The sequence below is a fragment of the Ptychodera flava genome, chromosome 22 (genome assembly GCF_041260155.1).
Source record: "Ptychodera flava strain L36383 chromosome 22, AS_Pfla_20210202, whole genome shotgun sequence".
Taxonomy (NCBI): Eukaryota; Metazoa; Hemichordata; class Enteropneusta; family Ptychoderidae; genus Ptychodera; species Ptychodera flava.
In genome coordinates, this window is record NC_091949.1 from 10,356,048 (window position 1) to 10,376,257 (window position 20,210).

The window sequence follows — 20,210 nt, forward strand, 5'->3', positions numbered from 1 at the left end:
CAAATTGACGATGTTTCAAATCAACGGAGAGCATATTACACTTGTAAGGGGTTGAAATTTGTTTTGATGAATGCCACGTTGGATGTCGTATGGATCAGTGAGTATCAGAACTAATGAGTTCCAGTTGGAGATTCCTGAATAAATTATTACCCAGAATGAAAGAAATGTTCAATGGCGACAGCACACATCATTGCATGGTTTGGGGGTTCGCAAAGCTAGTGAACAGTGAAACCTGATTGGGTTGTGATGGTGAGCAGGGAGGGGAGGGGGGCTTGGCAAAGATTAGGTAAGATAAAATGTTATAGGAAACATGAAAGAATGACCCTATGTGGGGTCTAACTATTATAACAAAAGCTGCTTTTGGATGTATTGAAAATCAAGAATGTTATCAGTCTGACTAGACTTTGGGTGGCAGAATTGATACGGTCAATCAATTTTCAAATATGTCTCATCAGACTCAGAGAGTCTCATGGTGATAATTAAGGATGGAATGTCTGGTGGGCTGCGTGCAATGCAATGGGTTGAACTAAATATCGTTATTGTGTCATGTGATTGTGTGAATGAAATACGAGTGTATATCAAGCGATTGGTTCATGAAATAGGCAGACGCTCTGACTAGTATAAGCTTACTCGCTATCAGTTTACTAAAATGACACATAATAGGTGAAATGGCAACACTCTGTGTGAGCATATTGCAATAATGTTGATACTTAGCTGATATGTCTTAATCTAATACTTCAGATAATGCTAAATGAGAACGACCCTCAACATCACGGAGCTGCTGCACTTTATTCCTTGTCTGTACACTGCTAATGATAGGAAATATTTTGCAAGAAATCTAGGATGAATTCCACTTGTGTGTGTGATAATCAAGAAAGAGAATATAGCTTTTTGCGTTATTTACAGTCAATGTTGCACAATTTGTTAGGGGCATTTAATAATGGTTGGATAAAAACCTTCCTTTTGATATCCTCTTCTTGACCTAACTTATTCATTGCTGATAGTATCTCAACATGGTGCATACAGTCAGTACTGGCATAGAATGAAATAGTGTCATGTAGGCTGCAAAAGCCTAGACAAGACCTTAGTTTTGTAGTGGGTTAGATTAGATTAGATTAGATTAGATGGGTTTGTATGCCATGTGATAGGTTAGATGAAATAACATTGCAGCTGTTTTATTAGTTTGATGAAATGAGTTGTCAGCCATTGCAATGTTGTGATGAATATGAAGTGTTGCACACCTTCAAAGCATTGGAGAAGATGGGGCCAAATACCATGTGATGGGTTGGATGAAATAGCATTGCAGCTGTACCATTGGTTGGATGAAATGGGTTGTCAACCATTGCAATGCTGTGATGCATATGAAGTGTCGCACCACTTCAAAGTATTAGAGAAGATGGGGCCAAAATCCCATGTGATGGGTTGGATGAAATAGCATTGCAGCTGTACCATCGTTTGGATGAAATGAGTTGTCAGCTATTGCAATGCTGTGGTGAATATGAAGTGTTGCACACTTTCAAAGGGTTGGTGAAGATGGGGGCCAAATCCCATGTGATGGGTTGGATGAAATAGCATTGCAACTGTACCATTGGTTTGATGAAATGAGTTGTCAGCCATTGCAATGCTGTGATGAATGTGAAGTGTTGCACACCTTCAAAGTGTTAGAGGAGATGGGGGCCAAATCCCATGTGATGGGTTGGATGAAATTAGCTTGTAACCTTGTAACCTGCATTTGTTCCATGCAATGGGATGGATGAGACGTGATTATCTGCACTACTGCACACAATCATATGCGTGCAATATATGTGGCACATGAATCCATGGTTGTATGGGTGCGTTGTATGGCTATATTACGCTACTGGTAGATTAGTCAACAGTTGCATTGGTTGTATATCTTGCTGGCTAGCTCACAGGTTGACCATCTACATACACAGTTACAAATATTAAGATAGGTGTGCTGAGTGAATGAATTGATACATTACTTGATGTGATGGGCAGGATGAATAAACAGGTTGATTAATAGATGGATGGATAATCTGCAGAATAAAGGGATAAATGGATAAAGACTTGATTCATGTATGGAGGAAATTCCTTGTCAGAGATAGATATATTCCGTACGATTAGGGTATGTAATGTTTTGCAGGTTGAGTAAATGGACACATTAGCAATTTGACGGTAAAAATGAGAAAATATGATGAAGATACAGTCAGCATTGAACCGAAACCATTAAACAGTTGCACTAAATTTGACTCAACGGATACGTAATAACTCATGATAGTGAAACAGTCTCTTAAGATCTCAAAGGGATATTTACTGATTTGCGTTAAAGAGATAATTTACCATGGAAACGAATGAAGATTGTTCATTATGATGCACCACTTCCATTTTTCTTTGATGTCTGATAAATCACATAATGTAAACTACGAATTACCACACATCAGGTAAACAAGGTACTCAGTAATTCTTTTACAGATCATTGCACACATCATGCCAAGTAATGCAGTTCATAATTCCTTAAACTGACTAATTTTTATAAATTCCTGTGTCATGAAACTCAGTTAGAAAACAACTGATTATTTGATTAAATGCTGATAGCTTGACATGCTTATTTTCAAAATCACTTTACACATTTCCATGTATGATTGCAACAACAACATGGTTGGACTGTTAAGTTTTAATTACAACTAATACAGAAATATGTGATTTCTAAATCAATCTTTCATATATAAATAATGATCTAGTGTGCCTCTTGGTCATTCACACTCATATCAGATTTTGGCAAAGTGCCAAAACATCCACATCTTGCTATATGGTCTTCAAGTACTTTCTAACACATAGACAAAAACTACTCAAAAACCACTTTGTATTTGCTTTCAGGGCTAATGTGAGCTTTTGTAATTTTCTTGTACAGTAAATGTCCTCATTACTTTTTTGTAATCACAATATGTGACAATATACTGTAAATACTACCAAATCATTCATTGGCTGTCCTACTGGATAGAAGAAAGTATATCAATGGATTCACAGCAAGAAAAGGAAATTTCACCTTGATAATTAATTCAGTGATGAATTTTGGGTAAACAAAATTGAATAAAGTCACTGTAAAGATCAAGCCCATAAATTAAATCTTCCAGTTCCCTTGTCTACTGTTAGAATTTCAAAATTACAGATCTACCGGTATTTATCTGTTTTCTTTCTCCTGGTTTTTCAAAATCGTCAAAGACAAATACAGTTTATGGTCAAGTTCAGGCAACACATCTGCATCATAATGATCCCATATTTCAGTGACCTTGCAAGTTTGTTTGTTTAATTATTTACTGATCTGTAAATTTACAAATTTGTGATACTAGTACATTCTAAAATATTAAGCTCAATTACTTATATCATTTAGTAATTACAACTTCATCACAGACCACTGGATTCAGTCATGTTCCGACACTACAGCTCTCTGCGATCTCTGACTCTACATGACGACTGAATGCGCGGTTGTAGGTTGCTGTAGTGAACTTGCAGAACAATAATGTACTAACAACTGAGAAGCGAGGCTTCTCCAACATGTAAATAAGAGTTAGTCTAATTTTAATATCTGTCACATGGGTATCGTTACATACATAATGACCACAGTGGTCACGACAATAGCGTTATTCAACAATCCATTGGCCCACATAATCGCTCGAAACGGTGAATGTAAACAACCGCACATGTTTTGTGTTGCACTTACTTCTTGAACAAACTGATCTCCAAAATCACCATTATGGCATTTTTTTCACTTAGCATAGTGGAATGCTCACCAAGCAGTTTGCGGGGAGAAACGTGATTGCAGAGTGAAAGATTGATCTTTATAAGTTCAACTGACATACCAGTATACCGGAAATTGGACCATCTCTTTGCTGTCTGACGAATGATATTTTTAAGGGAAGCCATCATCGTAAACAACAGACCTCTTTATGGCAACAGCTACATGTATAACAGTCATGCTTTTTCAATAGGTTTGTGGGACCAAAAAACCCTTTTGCTCATGAGAATGAAAGTAGCATTCATTTGCAAGAGATGTCACGAAAACATCATGAGTCTATTTGTTTGCACATAGAATGTCCATTACTATAGGCACAAGGAATTGAATCATAAACCTCTCATATATGGTTGGTCAAGTTACGAACACGTCACCTTCATTACTCTTGAGTTTGTTTCTCAGACTGTTTTCATCACAAAATAATGCTGGGTTCAGCAAAGCATTTACTCACTGCCCCAGAGATATGATTTAGCGATTGTTTGGCCATAGTAACCAACTGAAGAAAAGTTTGCTGGCGAAGTGTTCATATGACAGTAGATTGTTTCAGCCGTTCCGTGACTTTGACGAAAACAAACAAGGTAATCCACTGGTTATTTGTTTCGCTACAGGTTTAATAGGCAGGGCAATAGCCCGGCTACCTTCATGTATATGCTAATCTCGATGAAACTCTTCTCAAGCCACATGGGCAGTCCTATTAACAGGCATAAATCAATAAAATAGATGCTGCGATACAATCGGTTCCAGCAAGATTTTGTTGGAGAACAGATACCAAATACTGCACCTTCAGTAGTGGTGTACGATTTGATGTTGCGAAGCGTCCGCACATGGCTGAATCTTTTAGACCAAACTTCAAATCATCATAGCCACAAAAAAGCGCATTATTTTGCTTCATAATCAGTCAAATAAGATTGTTGTAAGAAATAAGAGGTTTATTTTGATGTTCTCTGACAGAGATATCCTGACAATGTGCATCTGAAATGTTGTCCTGCAGACATATGTTTCATGGAAAAGAAAATAATGAGAGTAAATGAGTTCTCCTCATCGAGTTCTCCTCATCATCAAAATGTCATGGATATTAGACATGTCAATGTTACCATTATGCTGTCAGTTTGCATGCTCTTCCAGGGGTGCTTTTCATAAAATGTCACAATAATTTCCCAAAAGCTCACTCAGGTACAGCAAAAATTCATATGACATTTATAGCTGTCCTGATGCATATGAACACTGAATGAGCTGAAATATGAAAATCAAGAAACCAGGGAATTTCAGTGAATACCCAGCTCGGTGGAACACACCACTGACGTCTTACCAATACCGTCTTTGTGATGAAATCTGACGAATACAATCGTTGACTAGATTTATCAATTTATAACTTAACAAAATTTTCACAGGAGAGAAATGATATTAACCTTTAAACGCTGTATCGGACAGATGCCAATCTGCATAACAAAATTAGCCATTAGGCAATGTACAGCTTCTGAACTGTTGTGGAAAATGTGATTTTCAGGTGTAAGGCGACTAATCTTTTCAACTTGCAAAGCATCGCGGGAGTTTTGATGACATTTACTGTCAGAGTGAAAGCTGACAGAACTTCCATGAAGCAAGATTGGATATTATGCAAAGCGATGTTAAGCTGTACGGTTAGAGGAAGTTACATAAATGACAGCGGCACAGGGGTTGCAGGTTGAGTAAGGAAGACTGCATCATTCGTTCATACACACACTATATATCTTCACGGATAGCCAAATTGTCTCAATAAAATAGTATTTGATGACAGGTCGTATTCTTCACAATTTTGTTCAGTTACATTACAGCATGGTTTATGAGAATTTTGATGGTGCTGACGCAACGTATCCATGTAATTGAGTTTTCTTCTTCCAAGAACACATAATGTCACCAAGGTATCATCAGTGGGGGCCCAAGTTTCACCAGTACAACCTAAACTACCAGAACATCAATGTTTTCAAACATATACCGTAGCTGATAATGATCAGATGGTACAATCAAATTGTTTCACTCTGTGTCTTGCAATCAGTTGATTCTTCAAGTTTTATTTTAAATCAATGAACAAGTTAGATGCAGACAAAATTTATGAGACATGGATGGATAGGAACAAAATATGTCTGTGAGTTTAGAATCTGCTTAGAAAGTGTTCATTATTACTTAGCTAAAACCTGGTAATTTTATGATTTTTTTTTTTACTTTTATGGTTGAAAGGATTAGCTGTTGCTGGTCAGGGGCTGGCCAGGAATCAGTGGCACATCCCTGTTTTTATTGGTTGTGATTTATCTTCAAATGTCAATCCCAGATACATGTGGATATAACGTTAATCCAACTGTAAATACTGCATGTTTTCCTCACAAATTATTTGTGACGTGGCTTAGACTTGCAGTATTAAACCAAGATAACGACTGTTTTGACACGTTAAAGATTTTTTACCATACGAATACATCATTGGGCACAGGTAAAGTATGATCATACCGGGCTGATTCATAGCTCTATTGTCTAATGTCTAGAACAGGAAATTTAAGACCCTGATAAGGGCTTTTGAGACATTGGTTTTACGATGACATAAAAAGGACTGATCATGATACATCAACCGTTGCACTATGTGCAACCTGCGACATTTTAGTGATCTGCTCCAACTTCATGAATATTGAGATGGGAAAGGGTATCTCAGATTACAACTTGATTTTCAATATAAAGGTTTTTTCAATATGGACTGATCTCATGAACCTAAAGACTATTTTGAGGATTGTAGCCAAGATCATTCAGCAAGACGGAAGAATGATTAAGAATTCCATGTATTAAAAATAAAATACTTATCACAAAGAGAATAAATTGCTCAACTCAGCATTTATAACAAATTTGAATATAAACAAGAGAGAAACACCAGGACTTGAAACTTGTTAACTGTATTGACATCACAATGTAACTTTACAATTTAGCTTCACAGCATCTATTTCTATTTCTACATCTCGGTGGCACAAATCCTTTCGCACTTTTTTGTAGGCCATTGAACACACAATGGCTATTGGCAAGCGTAAAAGATCTATGCCTGATTGGTTGTAGCGAGGATTTCTCCTGTTCAAAAAAAGGGTTAAATCAGATAATTGTGTCAATGTTGATGAAAAAATGGAGCCGAACAAGCCAACTGTAATAACAGCTTAACCTATAAACTTTAGGTCTACACAGAGTCTTAACCCCATGGCGGATGACATCATCCAAAGAAATGCTTTACTGATAAACAAGTTACAGTCATAGAAAGAAAGATAGTTCTGAAAAAACATTACACAATTAGCGGTAACTTTTGACTGAATTGTACAACACATTTAGTAAATTAGCTTTCCACTTCAGATGTCCGCAGCTTATTTCTGTGTACAATGAAGTACTAGTGGTATGTGAAATCACCTGGAATGGCCGATACATGGCTCTGTGCTGCATGTACTGTGTGTACATGTCGAGTAAAACAGAAAGGCATTCTCCACATGCCAGCCATACAGCGTTGTTGCTGCAGTCTCATTACTTTCCCTGTCCTATTTTGTCCGTCAAATATCCAACTGACTTTAAAATTCCACAACCAATTAGTGTGAGTGAAGCTACCTATTGTCGAAAGAAGAGTTCCACGCCACACAAGACACGACTGTAGAATTCACTGCTTTTAGATAATCTCCATGGTTACTAATTTGCAGGCAGGCTCATCATGGCCATGATGAGTAATGAATGCCATTGATTGGATTTCTACTAGACAGGGCAGTGCTATCTGTTCAAACTTCACTGCGACTGGAACCACATGTACTAGTACCTGATCACCGCCTTTCTGCAGGTTGATTCTGGCTGATTCAGGCATATTTTTTTAGATGAAAATAAAAAATATCTGATCTTGCAACTCCCTGCAAAGTTGCAGCATTCTATTCAGCTATGTAGCACCAGGCTACTGCGTAAGAGGCGGGAATGGAGTACAAATGTATACTGATATTTCATAGATTGAAATATTTTTCAAAACATATGGGGAACACATCTGTATTTGCCGAGTGCAAATCTTTAATGTTGGATAAACAAGTTATGTTTCTCTTCAAACACTCTTACCCCTTTGTAACTTCATCCGTCCATCTTGACTGAACTTACACTTCAAGGAACTTGGATTAAGGCAGAAAAATAATATTTCAGCAGATACCAATATTTTTGAGTCAAAATTCCCATGAACCTGAAGTTGACCTGCAAGTTTTTCACCCAACATTGATCTCTTGACGGCGGTCATAATAATACAAATGCATGCACAAGTACTGGTCAAATATTTCCAGGACAGTCACATGATTGAAAATTTTTTCTAGAAAATCAAACTAACCTTCGATAACATACACTAGAGAACCCACATCTCCTTCCTTGATAATACAGCTATCTTTGGGATGTTCAACCGGATACATAATTTCCACTATTTCCTGTATTTGAGATAGTTCCAGGTTCTTCATGAAATCGTTATCTAAGATGGCCATTTTGATACATTCCTTTGCACTGCAAGATACAACAAAACAATATCATGGTTAGAAACCAAAGCCCCGGAGGAGGGTCCCTCTAGATTGCAGAGTCTTCATACTTGTTGATTACAACAAGCAATCTTGTGTACCCTGAAAAATGCTGGTCTTAATTTCATGGTTATTTTGTCTATTCTGATGTGATGCATCACGCACACCTATACTGCAAAGATAATTTTCTCCGCAGATATTATCACCAATATTAAGCAGCTTGGACAGTTTCATCTCACTGGTGATCGACTCACAGTCATTGCAAATTCAGTTTACATACCGGTAGCTTCCCTTGTATTCATCACTACAATAATCTGAAGTCCATTCTAAAGCAATGTTTAAACACCTCATCAGTTTATAAAAATTTATAAATTTCAATTAGTCTAGTTCTTACTTGTTGCTCATGAAAACATCAGATATCCACATACGATATGATAACTTACAATGGAAAGTTTAATTTTGCATTTTCTGAAATATATTCATACTATGAAACTTACATGCAATATTACACACACAACACAACATACACAGTATTGAATTTTTATGGGGGTAGTTGTGTTCCTTCTGGTCACAACTGAAGAAAGAATCTTTACCTCAAGCAATATAATAAATTAATATTGGCATACTATGTACACAAATGCTGTAACCTTTTTGATGGGATACAATATGTCAACCATATATACTAATATATATATAATATATATATATATATATATATATATATATATATATAATATATATAAATATATATATATATATATATATAATATATATATATATATATAAATGAATACAGGTTAAACCATGATTTGAAGAACATATAGAAAGGCATAACTTTAGCATTTCAAACGTTTATTCTACACTGCGAAAAGTTCCTGGAAACTCAAGTCATTGCAGACAATGACTTTAAAAAATCCCCATGTGGTATGGAAGGTATAAAAGTATTGAAAACATGGTGAGATGAATATAGGCTGAGTCTGCGAGTCTGAGACCAACTGCTGTGCACCAGGAACAGGGCGACTCTCTCACAAAGACTTGAAGCTATTAGGGATACAAGGATGATTTTCCGCTAAATTTACCTTTGAGAAAACATGCATTGATGGATCACATATTAAGCTGTTGTGTTTGGAAGAACACCAACCGTCAGAACTATTACTATCCCACTTGTAAATTTTAATGTGATAAAAAATACCAGCTGTTGTGTGTTGCATATCCCCAAAAATAACATAATTCGTGTACAATAGTGTGCTCTAATTAAGGAGTTTGTAAAGGTACTTGGAAGAGAGGGAAACGGCTACAAAACTGACAAGCCGAGACAGATCATGATGAAATTGTCACCATGAAGCCATATTGGATCGCATAAGAAGAAGATTGAGAAGCTCGTGTACCGGTATGTGATCTGCAGCTTGTTGTTCTTTGGTTCAGTTTGAAAAATCTTGTTCGAGGCATGTCTGAGTAATTGGCTTCAGACATTACGGATGGGCAGAGAGATGTGTGCTGCGCATAGCAGCTGGATATCCAACTTCAAGACTTTATCTAGTGGGAATTAATATCGTAAAATGAAGTGAATTCTCAGGTTGGAGGACTATATACAGAACTCGGTAAGGACGAACGACTTGGAGTGGAAATGACCGCATGAGTCAAAGAGTCAAGAGAAGCAGTTGAGAGCATCAATGTTATTCCACCCCATTTTCTGTGAACACAATTTGAGATATGTTACAAACCATGTGAAAAGTCAGCTTAATCCGTTCTAGAAATTCCCAAGACACTATAAAGTCCAAGATTTGCATACTATTATCAGTGAATTGAGCTTCTAAGAAGCACCGCCGAAGTCATTCAGTAATCTTCAAGGATAGCAGGTAATGCATGGAATTACTCAGCTTTCACGCAAGATTTATGCGGAACATGATTTGAAAAATGGTCACACCGTGCCGCCGTATTCCTTTCTTTTCTTCAACGCAAACAATTCCCAAGTTTTCCTCATTAAAATCGATCATGAATACAAGACTTTAAAATATTCAACTCATTTGTACAGACTGCCAAGAGTTTGAACGTCAATGTAAAAAACACCGAGGCACGGGGCGAGCCGCGCTTCTGGAAATCCTTTTTATGGATTTGTAATGCATTTCTGCACAAATAACATTTGCTACATTGAACAAGACACATGGCATGCTAATGGAGTCAGGGATTTACTCTGAGTACAGATACCGCACACTGCTCCTCTCGGAAAACATGTTCTCAAGGAATTAAAATTCTAAAGTCTTCTATTGATGCCAGAATTGCAGTCAATGATAAGCTGACACGATCTTTAAAATACGTATCTACTGACCTTTCTTGCTTATAATTTTAAGGACAGAATGAAAAGACCTTTCCAGTGAGAGAGATGTGCACATATAATATTGCATAAATATTTATAGCATTATTACCGTTTCTACTCAAAAGCTAAGCCAATTTAACAATGTTACATAGTTTTCTATTAAACTGTAGGTGTTCCAATTTTCAAAGACAGATGTGGGTTAGGAATATGTTTAAATAAACAATGATGGTTTTATACAGCGCATGTACCGTGTTCATCATTGCAACAATAACTTCCTGGTATCTTTAATCTATGAAAAATGAATGGCATTACACTTCAGCCAATCTGGAGAGTGTGATAGCCAAAATTCAGACAGCACCACAGCAGTGATAAAGCACATACTGTGACAATAGAGCTGAGCCCCTGAGCTCTCACATACAGTAGGACATTTCAATTCAAAGAGTTATATAACACTTTTCATGGTCAATAACAGTATGTTGTCTGATAATTTTGAAGATATTCTTGTTCGATGACTAGGTGACAGGATCTTTAGCTTCACTGCTGGGTACTTTGTGTAAGCACACTATCCCTTGACATAAACCCTGACCATTGCATCAGACCAGGTTACATTTTGCCCTCTGAATGCATGCAAATAGATTTTATTTTTCCATATCTTTAAACGTGTGTGTTATCGTAGCAACTTTATCACTGGCAAATCTAGATTAGAGAACTGCATGAAGTTAGGGTTGTGATAGGTGCAAAGCATTATGGGATTGCAATGGTCGTGACTGCTGACTGTACCGGTACGTGTGTTACAGAAAAAAGTTTTATATGCATACTAGAAAGCCACTTGTGGCTGTCTCTTGCAACAGCTGCACATGCTTGTATCACAATAGAGCTGAACCCCTGAGCATATGTCAAGATCAGAAAGTTCAATTGAAAATGCTAGTAAACTTTTAATTCTCAATGTGGTATTTCTTTGATAATTTTTATAATACTCTTGAGATGGTATGTATGGATGTGATTCAGTGAACTCACAAACAAACCAACCCACGTGTACAAAGGCATTAGGTGTTTTGATTTGGTGTAAGACAACAGACTTAATTCATTTCCAGTACATGGTGCAACAGAACAAAATTACACCTGGTAAAAAAAAAATTACTTGAACTGAAATATTACTCACTGACAGTTAAATCTATCATTCTGAATCATAAAAACTTCCAGGTAGATTTTCAAAACAGTTGTTTGGTTTTGCATGACTGCATCCAACCATGTACATTTCACAATTCCTCTATCAGGTGGTTTTATTCAAAAGGTTGGTTATCTGTTGATTTGAAATTTACAACGCTCTTAACTTGAACGGAAGTCAGAAATCGTTCTGTTCGGTTATTTACAACACAAATTGACAACCGGATCTCTCTTCTGATATTTGCAACGATGCTCACATACCAAGTAACTTCAAAACTTGAGTTACATTCATCCATTACAGTGAGGCCATGGGTTTTATAGCTTGTTCTGCCTCATCCTTCATCTATCAAGTTTAACTGCCGAGGAATCTTCCCTCTTTAAACTTCAAATAGCAGTAAACTTTTCTTACTGTTTCTCTGTTGACCTTCTGGATTAACAAATGAATACCTCGCAGAGCTGAAGAGATATACTCAATGTCACGTGAATATATGATAAGATGTTTGATTCTGGATGAAAAATGTACCGTATGTTTGAATAAGTGCAACACCTGAGTTTGGTTCAAAGGCAAGTTCTTTAAAAGGAGACGTATTTAAAACATGAAATTAACAGCTGACAAGTAACTCCCTCAACTGTTGTCTTTAAAAAAAAAATTCTTACGAGAGTGATTTTCTTTTGCCATTTTAAGGAAATAATTTTCAGACAGAATGTGTCTCTGGGACAGATAATCAGACGCTAAAACTTTTATAATAATTCTGTTTTGGATTACCACTTTTGGTGGCTTATTTTAAAGCTTTTGAAGTCTAGTAAAGTTTTCACCAGCTTAGTTTTGTAAAGCTCCGAAATTTTATTTTGCCCCATAGAGATGACTCAGAGATGGCGGCCATTTTAAATTTCAATTATCGGTAAATATTGGGTAATTTGTTTCTCAAACACCAAAACTTAGACAGTGCAGTGATCCCTGACTGAATAGTGGAAAGTTTGCATGAAGAAAATTAGAGCAAAAGTTTGAGTCTGTCATTTAATACTTCATTTACTTTCAGTCACTTACATCAACTTTTAATGCAGTGCAGAAAATTTCAAATAAAATGTCGTCAGTCAAGATTCCATTCTACACCTGAACGTGATATATTTCTTTATGTTTAATTAAATACCGTGTACCACTCTACATGATAAACACTCATACCCTTTGTAGATCTGATATCTTACAAAACCTTTTGATATTTTCAGATTGCTGACATTTATTTTTTGAGCACATGTACTCAAAATAACATGTACCCTGTATGACTAATCAGATCAAAATAACAATGATTGTATTTAGGAAATGATTGTCAGTATACATGTATGGTAGGCACATTGATAACATAAATGTCAATGGATACGAAAAGCTGTGTTCGAATGACAACAAAATATTTACAAATGCAACTCACGGGCAACACATCTGAGTCAGTCGAGTTGCTCAACAATAAATAGAAAGTCTGACACACTATACTACTTATACCGCTATCATCAACATCATTTTGATCTGCTAAAAACTTTTTAACCGTATTAAACAAAGTAAAGTGGACTAAACAAAAACGCTAAAACTGTCAGACTTCCAACAGGTATTTTTTAAAATATAACCTCATTTGTCACGGTGAAATTCACTGAAAACAAGTTTGGTACTATTCGATGCACCCTGCCTATAGAGATTACAATATGCCATTTAAGAGAATTCACATTTGAAAGTTTTCAAACAACTGGTAAATATGACTGCTGAAGGTGCCAGTTGTTGATTTACAACAAATTTATTTGGACACTACGACATCATCAATATAAACCACCCACTGCCAGTAGCAACCATATGGATAAAGTTTATATCAACATCCAATTTAATTGCATACACACTTTTAATCAATGCTAGGTGTGTCCATCATCATGTTAGTCATTAATTAATGGATCCAAAACCAGTGTACCCTAAACAGATGACGGATTTCAAATACATCAGCACCGAGTAATTCTAATTTGCAACATAAATTTAAATCTTTCATCACCAGGTCTATCCTTCTTTGACTCTCATAAATCATACATTTATGATATAAATGCAATTACTGAATTAAATTCTATAACCTTCATTTATTAACTTTTCATTCAATTAATCACCGGTCTAAACTGTCACTTGCAAAATACAAATAAGAAGATAAAATACCGGGAAAAGCTAATAATAGCAAGTGTCAAAATGGATGAAAAGTTAGCTTTCAGTGCATTTTTCTAGCGGTGCAAAGAATCCTTTTCAAGTGCTAAGTACATGAAAAATAGAGACTCATTTCTGGTTGTTGACATTTGGCAAAAGTGTAGTAGTGATGCAATTTTCATTCCTTTTTTCTCCCTTTTTTTCTTCTTTTTCCAAAATCACTGTGGAATGAGATACTACAACATTTCTTGCTTTTTCCCCCGGAATGCAAATTCCTAAATTTCGTCCTTTTTTCAGTTATCTATGGGTATAAACATGTACCTTTGATGCTGAGTCTGTTTGGGGTTTTTTTGATACAATATTCATTCAGCTCATTGCTCTTGGTTTGGAAAAATGGAGAGAACTTGTTGACATTATTAAAAGTGGATAAAAAATTATGTCATGTCAATTCAAATCTCATGTGAAGCAGACAATAACTGTCTACAAATCCTAGTTTACTTGGCCTGCTGGTAACCAACCCCAACCTGTGCACAAAATATTTGAAATCAAGTTTTCCTTCTTGAACATCACGCTATGCTTCACAAAACTTAAATATGAAATGAATAAGTACGGTACTTAGAGGATACAAACACAACTTCATCATAATATCGAAAGTACTGTCAGGTGTGTGTAACTTTGCCATAATTTTGCGGAAAAATACAAAGCTATGATAAAAATTCATAATTTCTTTTTCATACTCAAAATTTCTTTTTCATACTCAAAGTGACGGAATATTTTCTTAATATGCAGCAGCTGCTGTAATCTTTTACAAACATATAAAAAGTAATATGGCCTCCTCTCTTAAAAATCTGAAAATCACATTATCCCATTGAATCTGCAATTTTACACCATGACAAAATTGGATGATACCAGTTTAAACAAGCTTTAAAAGTATTGATCTAAACAGGCTTGGGACAAGAAGAGACAGAGATAAAACTTATGACTGAGAGCTAAACAAGTGATACATGTACATACCTCCTTCAAATTGTAAGAACCTACTGTTATGACATTCTGTGTGCTTACCCTATACTTCAGGCCTGCGCATTAAGACTGTTTTTATTGGTACATAACATGAAAGTACCCAGTATCTACACTGACTGCATCATGTTTTACTCTCTATTCAGTGTCTTATTTCCCTCAATGAACTGCAATTTCTTTTATTTTGTATAGCGCATTGAGATACCAAGTATTTGGCTTGTCAACATACTTTGTGTACCCGATACATGTAACAATGTAACTATCGACAGTTGAATTGCAAGCGACAGTTGAATTCAAGCGAGACAAGAGTAGTAAATTGTCAACAACAGCAATACATCTCTGATTCCCACAGGCTGCATGTGTTAATGAGACGGATGTACCTTTCACACGCTGTTTGAAGTAAAATGACTGTCGGACTGATACCTACAACAAATCTGTAGAATACTCAACAACTATACCTTTTCAGAAACTCAAACATACTATGAACGTATTAGCCTGCCCAACAGCTTTTTCCATTGTCGTAAAGAAAACTACTCCCCAATTGCGAAATCATATCACCTTCACTGTGAACTATTTCTGATATTTAAAATAAATCTTGGTTAATTCATCCAATCCATCACATATGATAATTACAAGGGTCACAAAAATATGCATCACATGATAAATTTTCACAGTTCATACATTGTCATACTGTCTTGTATAAGAATCAGGAATCGCTAATGTTAGCGTGTCATGAAAATTATGATGTAACCTTCTCACGAGTTCACCCAACCACATTGAGACATTTTAGTTTTTCAGATCAGAGTTCCCTCGACTGAGAATTATTGAAATTAGCTCAATAAAGAAATCTTCACTTCTTCAGGTATGCCAGCCAGCAAGGACACTGATACGGTCATTCCGCATACTGCTATTGATACTCAAATGCTGATCGTAATTGTAACCACAAAAGTGCAGACATATTTCTTCAATTTTCATAGTTGACATTTATTTAATTATATACCTTTTCTTGTCTCAAGACAAAAGATAGACTACTTTTAACAGATCTGTTGTTCATTGTTTTACTCATTACCGCATCAGTGTTGCCTCACTTTTTTAGATCAAAATTACCTTGAAATGTGCAACTGAAATTGATCTACCCCAATATTGATTCCTTAATGTGACATGACACGTCAGAAAAATCATCTTCACTTTCTATGAGAAGTGAAGCAGTCAATAATCACCAATTTTGACATTATTGAGATTAATTATTGATATTGGCAAAAAAAAATTCCGAGGTCACTTTGTGGCATCTACCTTGGAGTGAAATTTCATATCATTACATGCGCTATTTGATTGGGGGTCATTTTTATAGGTATCACTCGGCTCATTTTCCAAGTTAGACTTCATTTCATGGACGCATGAAACCCTTCTGGTGTAGCCTGCAGATTGAAAGCTACATGCGTGTAATCCTGAGCCAATGTCGCTCACAACCTGTAAACTACAAGTTGAAATCCCACAAGTTCAATGTTAAGATATCTGATAAGAAACGATACTGATTACTTTCCATGTAATATTAACATGCGGTACAAATCTTGCGTTTCGCATCACATGTTTTATCATAGCAGTAGATTCAATGTTACATGATAAAGTCAAACTGTATCGTTTGTTCTAGAAAGAGCTGAAGCACAAATAATCTCTGATTACTCAAATCTTCTTTTCTTAGCTTAAATATTTATACCAAGTTAACGTTTCAAATCTGCAACTAGACCATGTTTGTTGTGTCTGTAGGAAAACATCCCAGATAAATTTTTTAAAAAGAAAATAGCAAAACACAACGCTCTCACACAGAGATCTGTTTGTCTTGTGTGTGTCTCTCTTGATCTGTCTGTCTGTCTGTTTGTTTGTCTGTCTGTAAGATTGAAGATCATGGCAAGCAATGGAGCATGCAGTATGTTAAAACGCTAGCAACGACAGTGTCTGTCTGTCTGTCTGTCTGTCTGTAAGATAGAAGATCGTGGCAAGCAATGAAGCATGCAGTATATGTTAAAACGCTAGCAATGACAGCTATGACTCAAACTGACATCATCATTGATTAGCTAAGTCTGCCATATTAAACATTTACAGAAAACTGTGACACGTTTGATACTGCAGACGTACAGTCAAAGATGCTGTTGCATCCACAGTACTTGCTTTTAAAAATTTCCTGCTTGTTTTTGCGGGTCAAAAATTGTAATATCCAAAATGTGATCACCACTACCTCTTATGAAATGTAATCCATTGTACTGTAGGTATACTTTAGTACTGAATAAACAAAATTATCCCATGCTAAAGCTCGGTTTGACCTCTCCTGGCATAAAATACAGGATTTATATTATTCTACAGTACACCCCGCCCCCATCATTTTGGGCGTTTTTTGTTATAACACTTTGCATTAATCTTTCCCTAGGGTGGATCAACGTAAACAAACATTGTAAACAGTCCTGGACCAGTAATTTTCCCATTACCAAATTTAAGTCTGATATGAAGATTTCATAAAAATTCCGTCACTGTGGTAGACTTAAGATTAATCCTTCAAAATTCTTGTGACATATAGATTACAACGAAAATAATCCAGACAATGAAAATATATGAGTTGAATACCTGTACAGTTTGAAGTATTAAAACAAACACTTGTTCACAGAACAAATCAATGCCAGTCACATTGTTTAGGATATATGTACTTAAGTCCAGTAACCTTGGACTCCATAAGACTGCACAGTGTCATCCACAGCTGGTTGACATGATGCAACAGTGCACTGGCCATAGGGATTCAGCAGGTTTATGATCAAATAAAAAAGCCAAATTTATTGCTTGATGTGGATTTCTGGGCTAACGTTATCTCTGAAATTGTCTACAAAATGACCAAGCAGTGCATTTGCGATGTGCATGTGGTTCCTTTCTTGGGACGTACACTGTACACTTTGAAATGAATAACAACTTACACACAGTGAGTGTACCAGCTGGTATACCACAAAGCAAAGGTGTTCAGGAGTTGATACGTATATACCGGTACCGGTATATCATATTGAAGCTTTTGCAAAAAAATAGCTTCTGTACATGTAATAAGTATATTACTCCCAAATATTTTTCTATGGTCAGGTTCAGACAACACCTGTAGAGTAACAACCATACCGTATCTCAATGACTTGCAATAGTCAGCATATTACTTGTATTTGCTTTCACTAAACTAGAAAAAAAAATATTTAAAAAACACTTAAAAACATATGTCTTACAAGGTTTGTTGATGCTGTCTACTGGAAAACTTGGTATATGTGAGAATTTCTCTACATGCAAAAAAGTATTTCTTTACAATTGGTATAGATATATTTTATCACATCTGAGCGCCTGACAGCTGTGAACCCTAATGTGTAAATATCAGTACCACTAAAAAATTCATAGTATCCCACAGAACCACCTATGTGATCTTTTCCACTAGCCCCGGCCAATGAATATTTTAGGCAAGTTCTTTTGATTAAGTTTAGCGCTGAAAAGATTTGCCATAACACGTGTCTCATAATCCCTGCTTCCTAATCCATAAAGCATTTTATCAACTGCATTTTGGGAATGGGCTTGCAAGGCTACTAAATTTGCATGTTTTTTTTTTACATGGCGGCGGCGAGATCATTTTGCGAACTCATCCAGCGTATAATACTCCCTACCGACGAAGTGTCCTAACAAGGCAGTATGGCACGGGATTCATGGCCACTAACTACCGCAATTTTCTGCCCGAATGAAGCCCACTTTCTTTAGTTTGGCTATCCAACATCAGTGTTCATTCTAATCTGAGCACGCTCAACTGAGCTACTGAGCTTTTCGGGGGGGAAGACTTAAGTTATAATCTTTGAAGGGAAGTAATTTCCATTTTGGGTTCAGATGTACAAAAGTCATACTTTTTTCTCTGGCCGTCATTTTCTTTTTGACAACATTATAATCTGGTTCATATCCAAGAAACTGCATGACTATTTTACATTATTCAATGGCTGTGGCAATGAATTTAATATTCTAGAATTTTATTTGTCTGTGCTCATTTAGTAAAAAATATTTCAAAGAAATTTTAAAAAGATAGCAATGTTTATTTACATGTAAAACTACAGTGACACTAGTCTTGGAGTACGGCAAAATTCAAGAAATCCTGACAAATGTTCACTGCAGTATTTGCAGCGTGTTGCATGGAAACCGTGCATCCTTATCAATGGCGCAATGGCTGGCTATCTGTTTTCACTCTTTTGTCTGGCAGTAGTGTAAGTACCGAGTACTCTATTTTCCCAATAATGACGCGGCAAGCGTGTGTGGGGAGTACCATGGGTGATCATGGAGGTGACGTACGGGCAATGCTCTGGAGATAAGCAATCGCAACACACTCACATCACTTCTTAAGATAAGAAACAGAAGTCTCAGATAACCCTCACAAAGCAGACAATCATAAAAAATAAACGCTCAGTAATATGAGTCTTCACATTGGATTTTTACAATAATTGAACTTTAAAACATATTCTTAATCTGTTAGAAATTCATTCTTGTCTCCTTTGATTTCACAGCAATTACGTTTTCAGAAATTAGGACAAATGAGAAACCAGATTCATACTGACAGTACTTTTCCACAGATTCTATGATGAAAAGTACTTCCTTATGCCTCAGAATTTCTGAATCTTAACAAAAATTCGATAATGAAAATCATCACATCATGGAAGCAACTTTCAAATTTCCATACAGTATACTGAAATTTCTTTGGAACTATTATCTTATGAAGCATTTCACAATGGAAGACTTCAACTGATGCTTCTAAATCAGGCTGAAGATTTTGTCCATTTCAAATCATAGCCAGAAATTTTGCAAAAAATTAGATTTCCAGCATGACACCATAACTCTTATCTGATCTTTCCCTAGCAAGGTTGTACTGGTATTTCACTGCTGTTGAGGGTAAAAATCTTCAAACTTCAGACTATTCAAATTTGCAAAAAAGAAAGAGTGCTGCAGGACACTGACAATCAAACAATTCAATCTCTTGGAAACTTGAAAGAAAACCTTAAGATCTGACAAATGAGATGTCTGAACATTTGAGAAGGTGATTACCCAGCCTTAGAGAAGCACGTCGCATTGTGAAAACAGTCTGTCTCGTTTCAGTAGCATTCTAGGTGTGCAAATCTATAGGTATACATGCCGTTGCTAAGGAGAAGACAGAAATGCCGAAAGGAGAGCTTC

At 36.1% G+C, this 20,210-nt stretch overlaps 2 protein-coding genes across 9 annotated transcripts in view; one reads left to right on the forward strand and one right to left on the reverse strand.

Annotated features, from left to right (window-relative positions):
* LOC139122652 (annexin-B12-like) overlaps window positions 1-20,210 on the forward strand; it is a 365,245-nt gene that overhangs the window by 125,499 nt on the left and 219,536 nt on the right. The window lies entirely within an intron of this gene.
* LOC139122648 (cGMP-dependent protein kinase 1-like) overlaps window positions 1-20,210 on the reverse strand; it is a 194,028-nt gene that overhangs the window by 54,586 nt on the left and 119,232 nt on the right. For all 6 annotated transcript variants that reach the window (XM_070688236.1, XM_070688235.1, XM_070688234.1 and 3 more), the window contains exon 2: window positions 8,142-8,308. In XM_070688236.1, coding sequence (XP_070544337.1) covers window positions 8,142-8,308 — 167 coding nt within the window. The remainder of the gene's footprint in view (window positions 1-8,141; window positions 8,309-20,210) is intronic.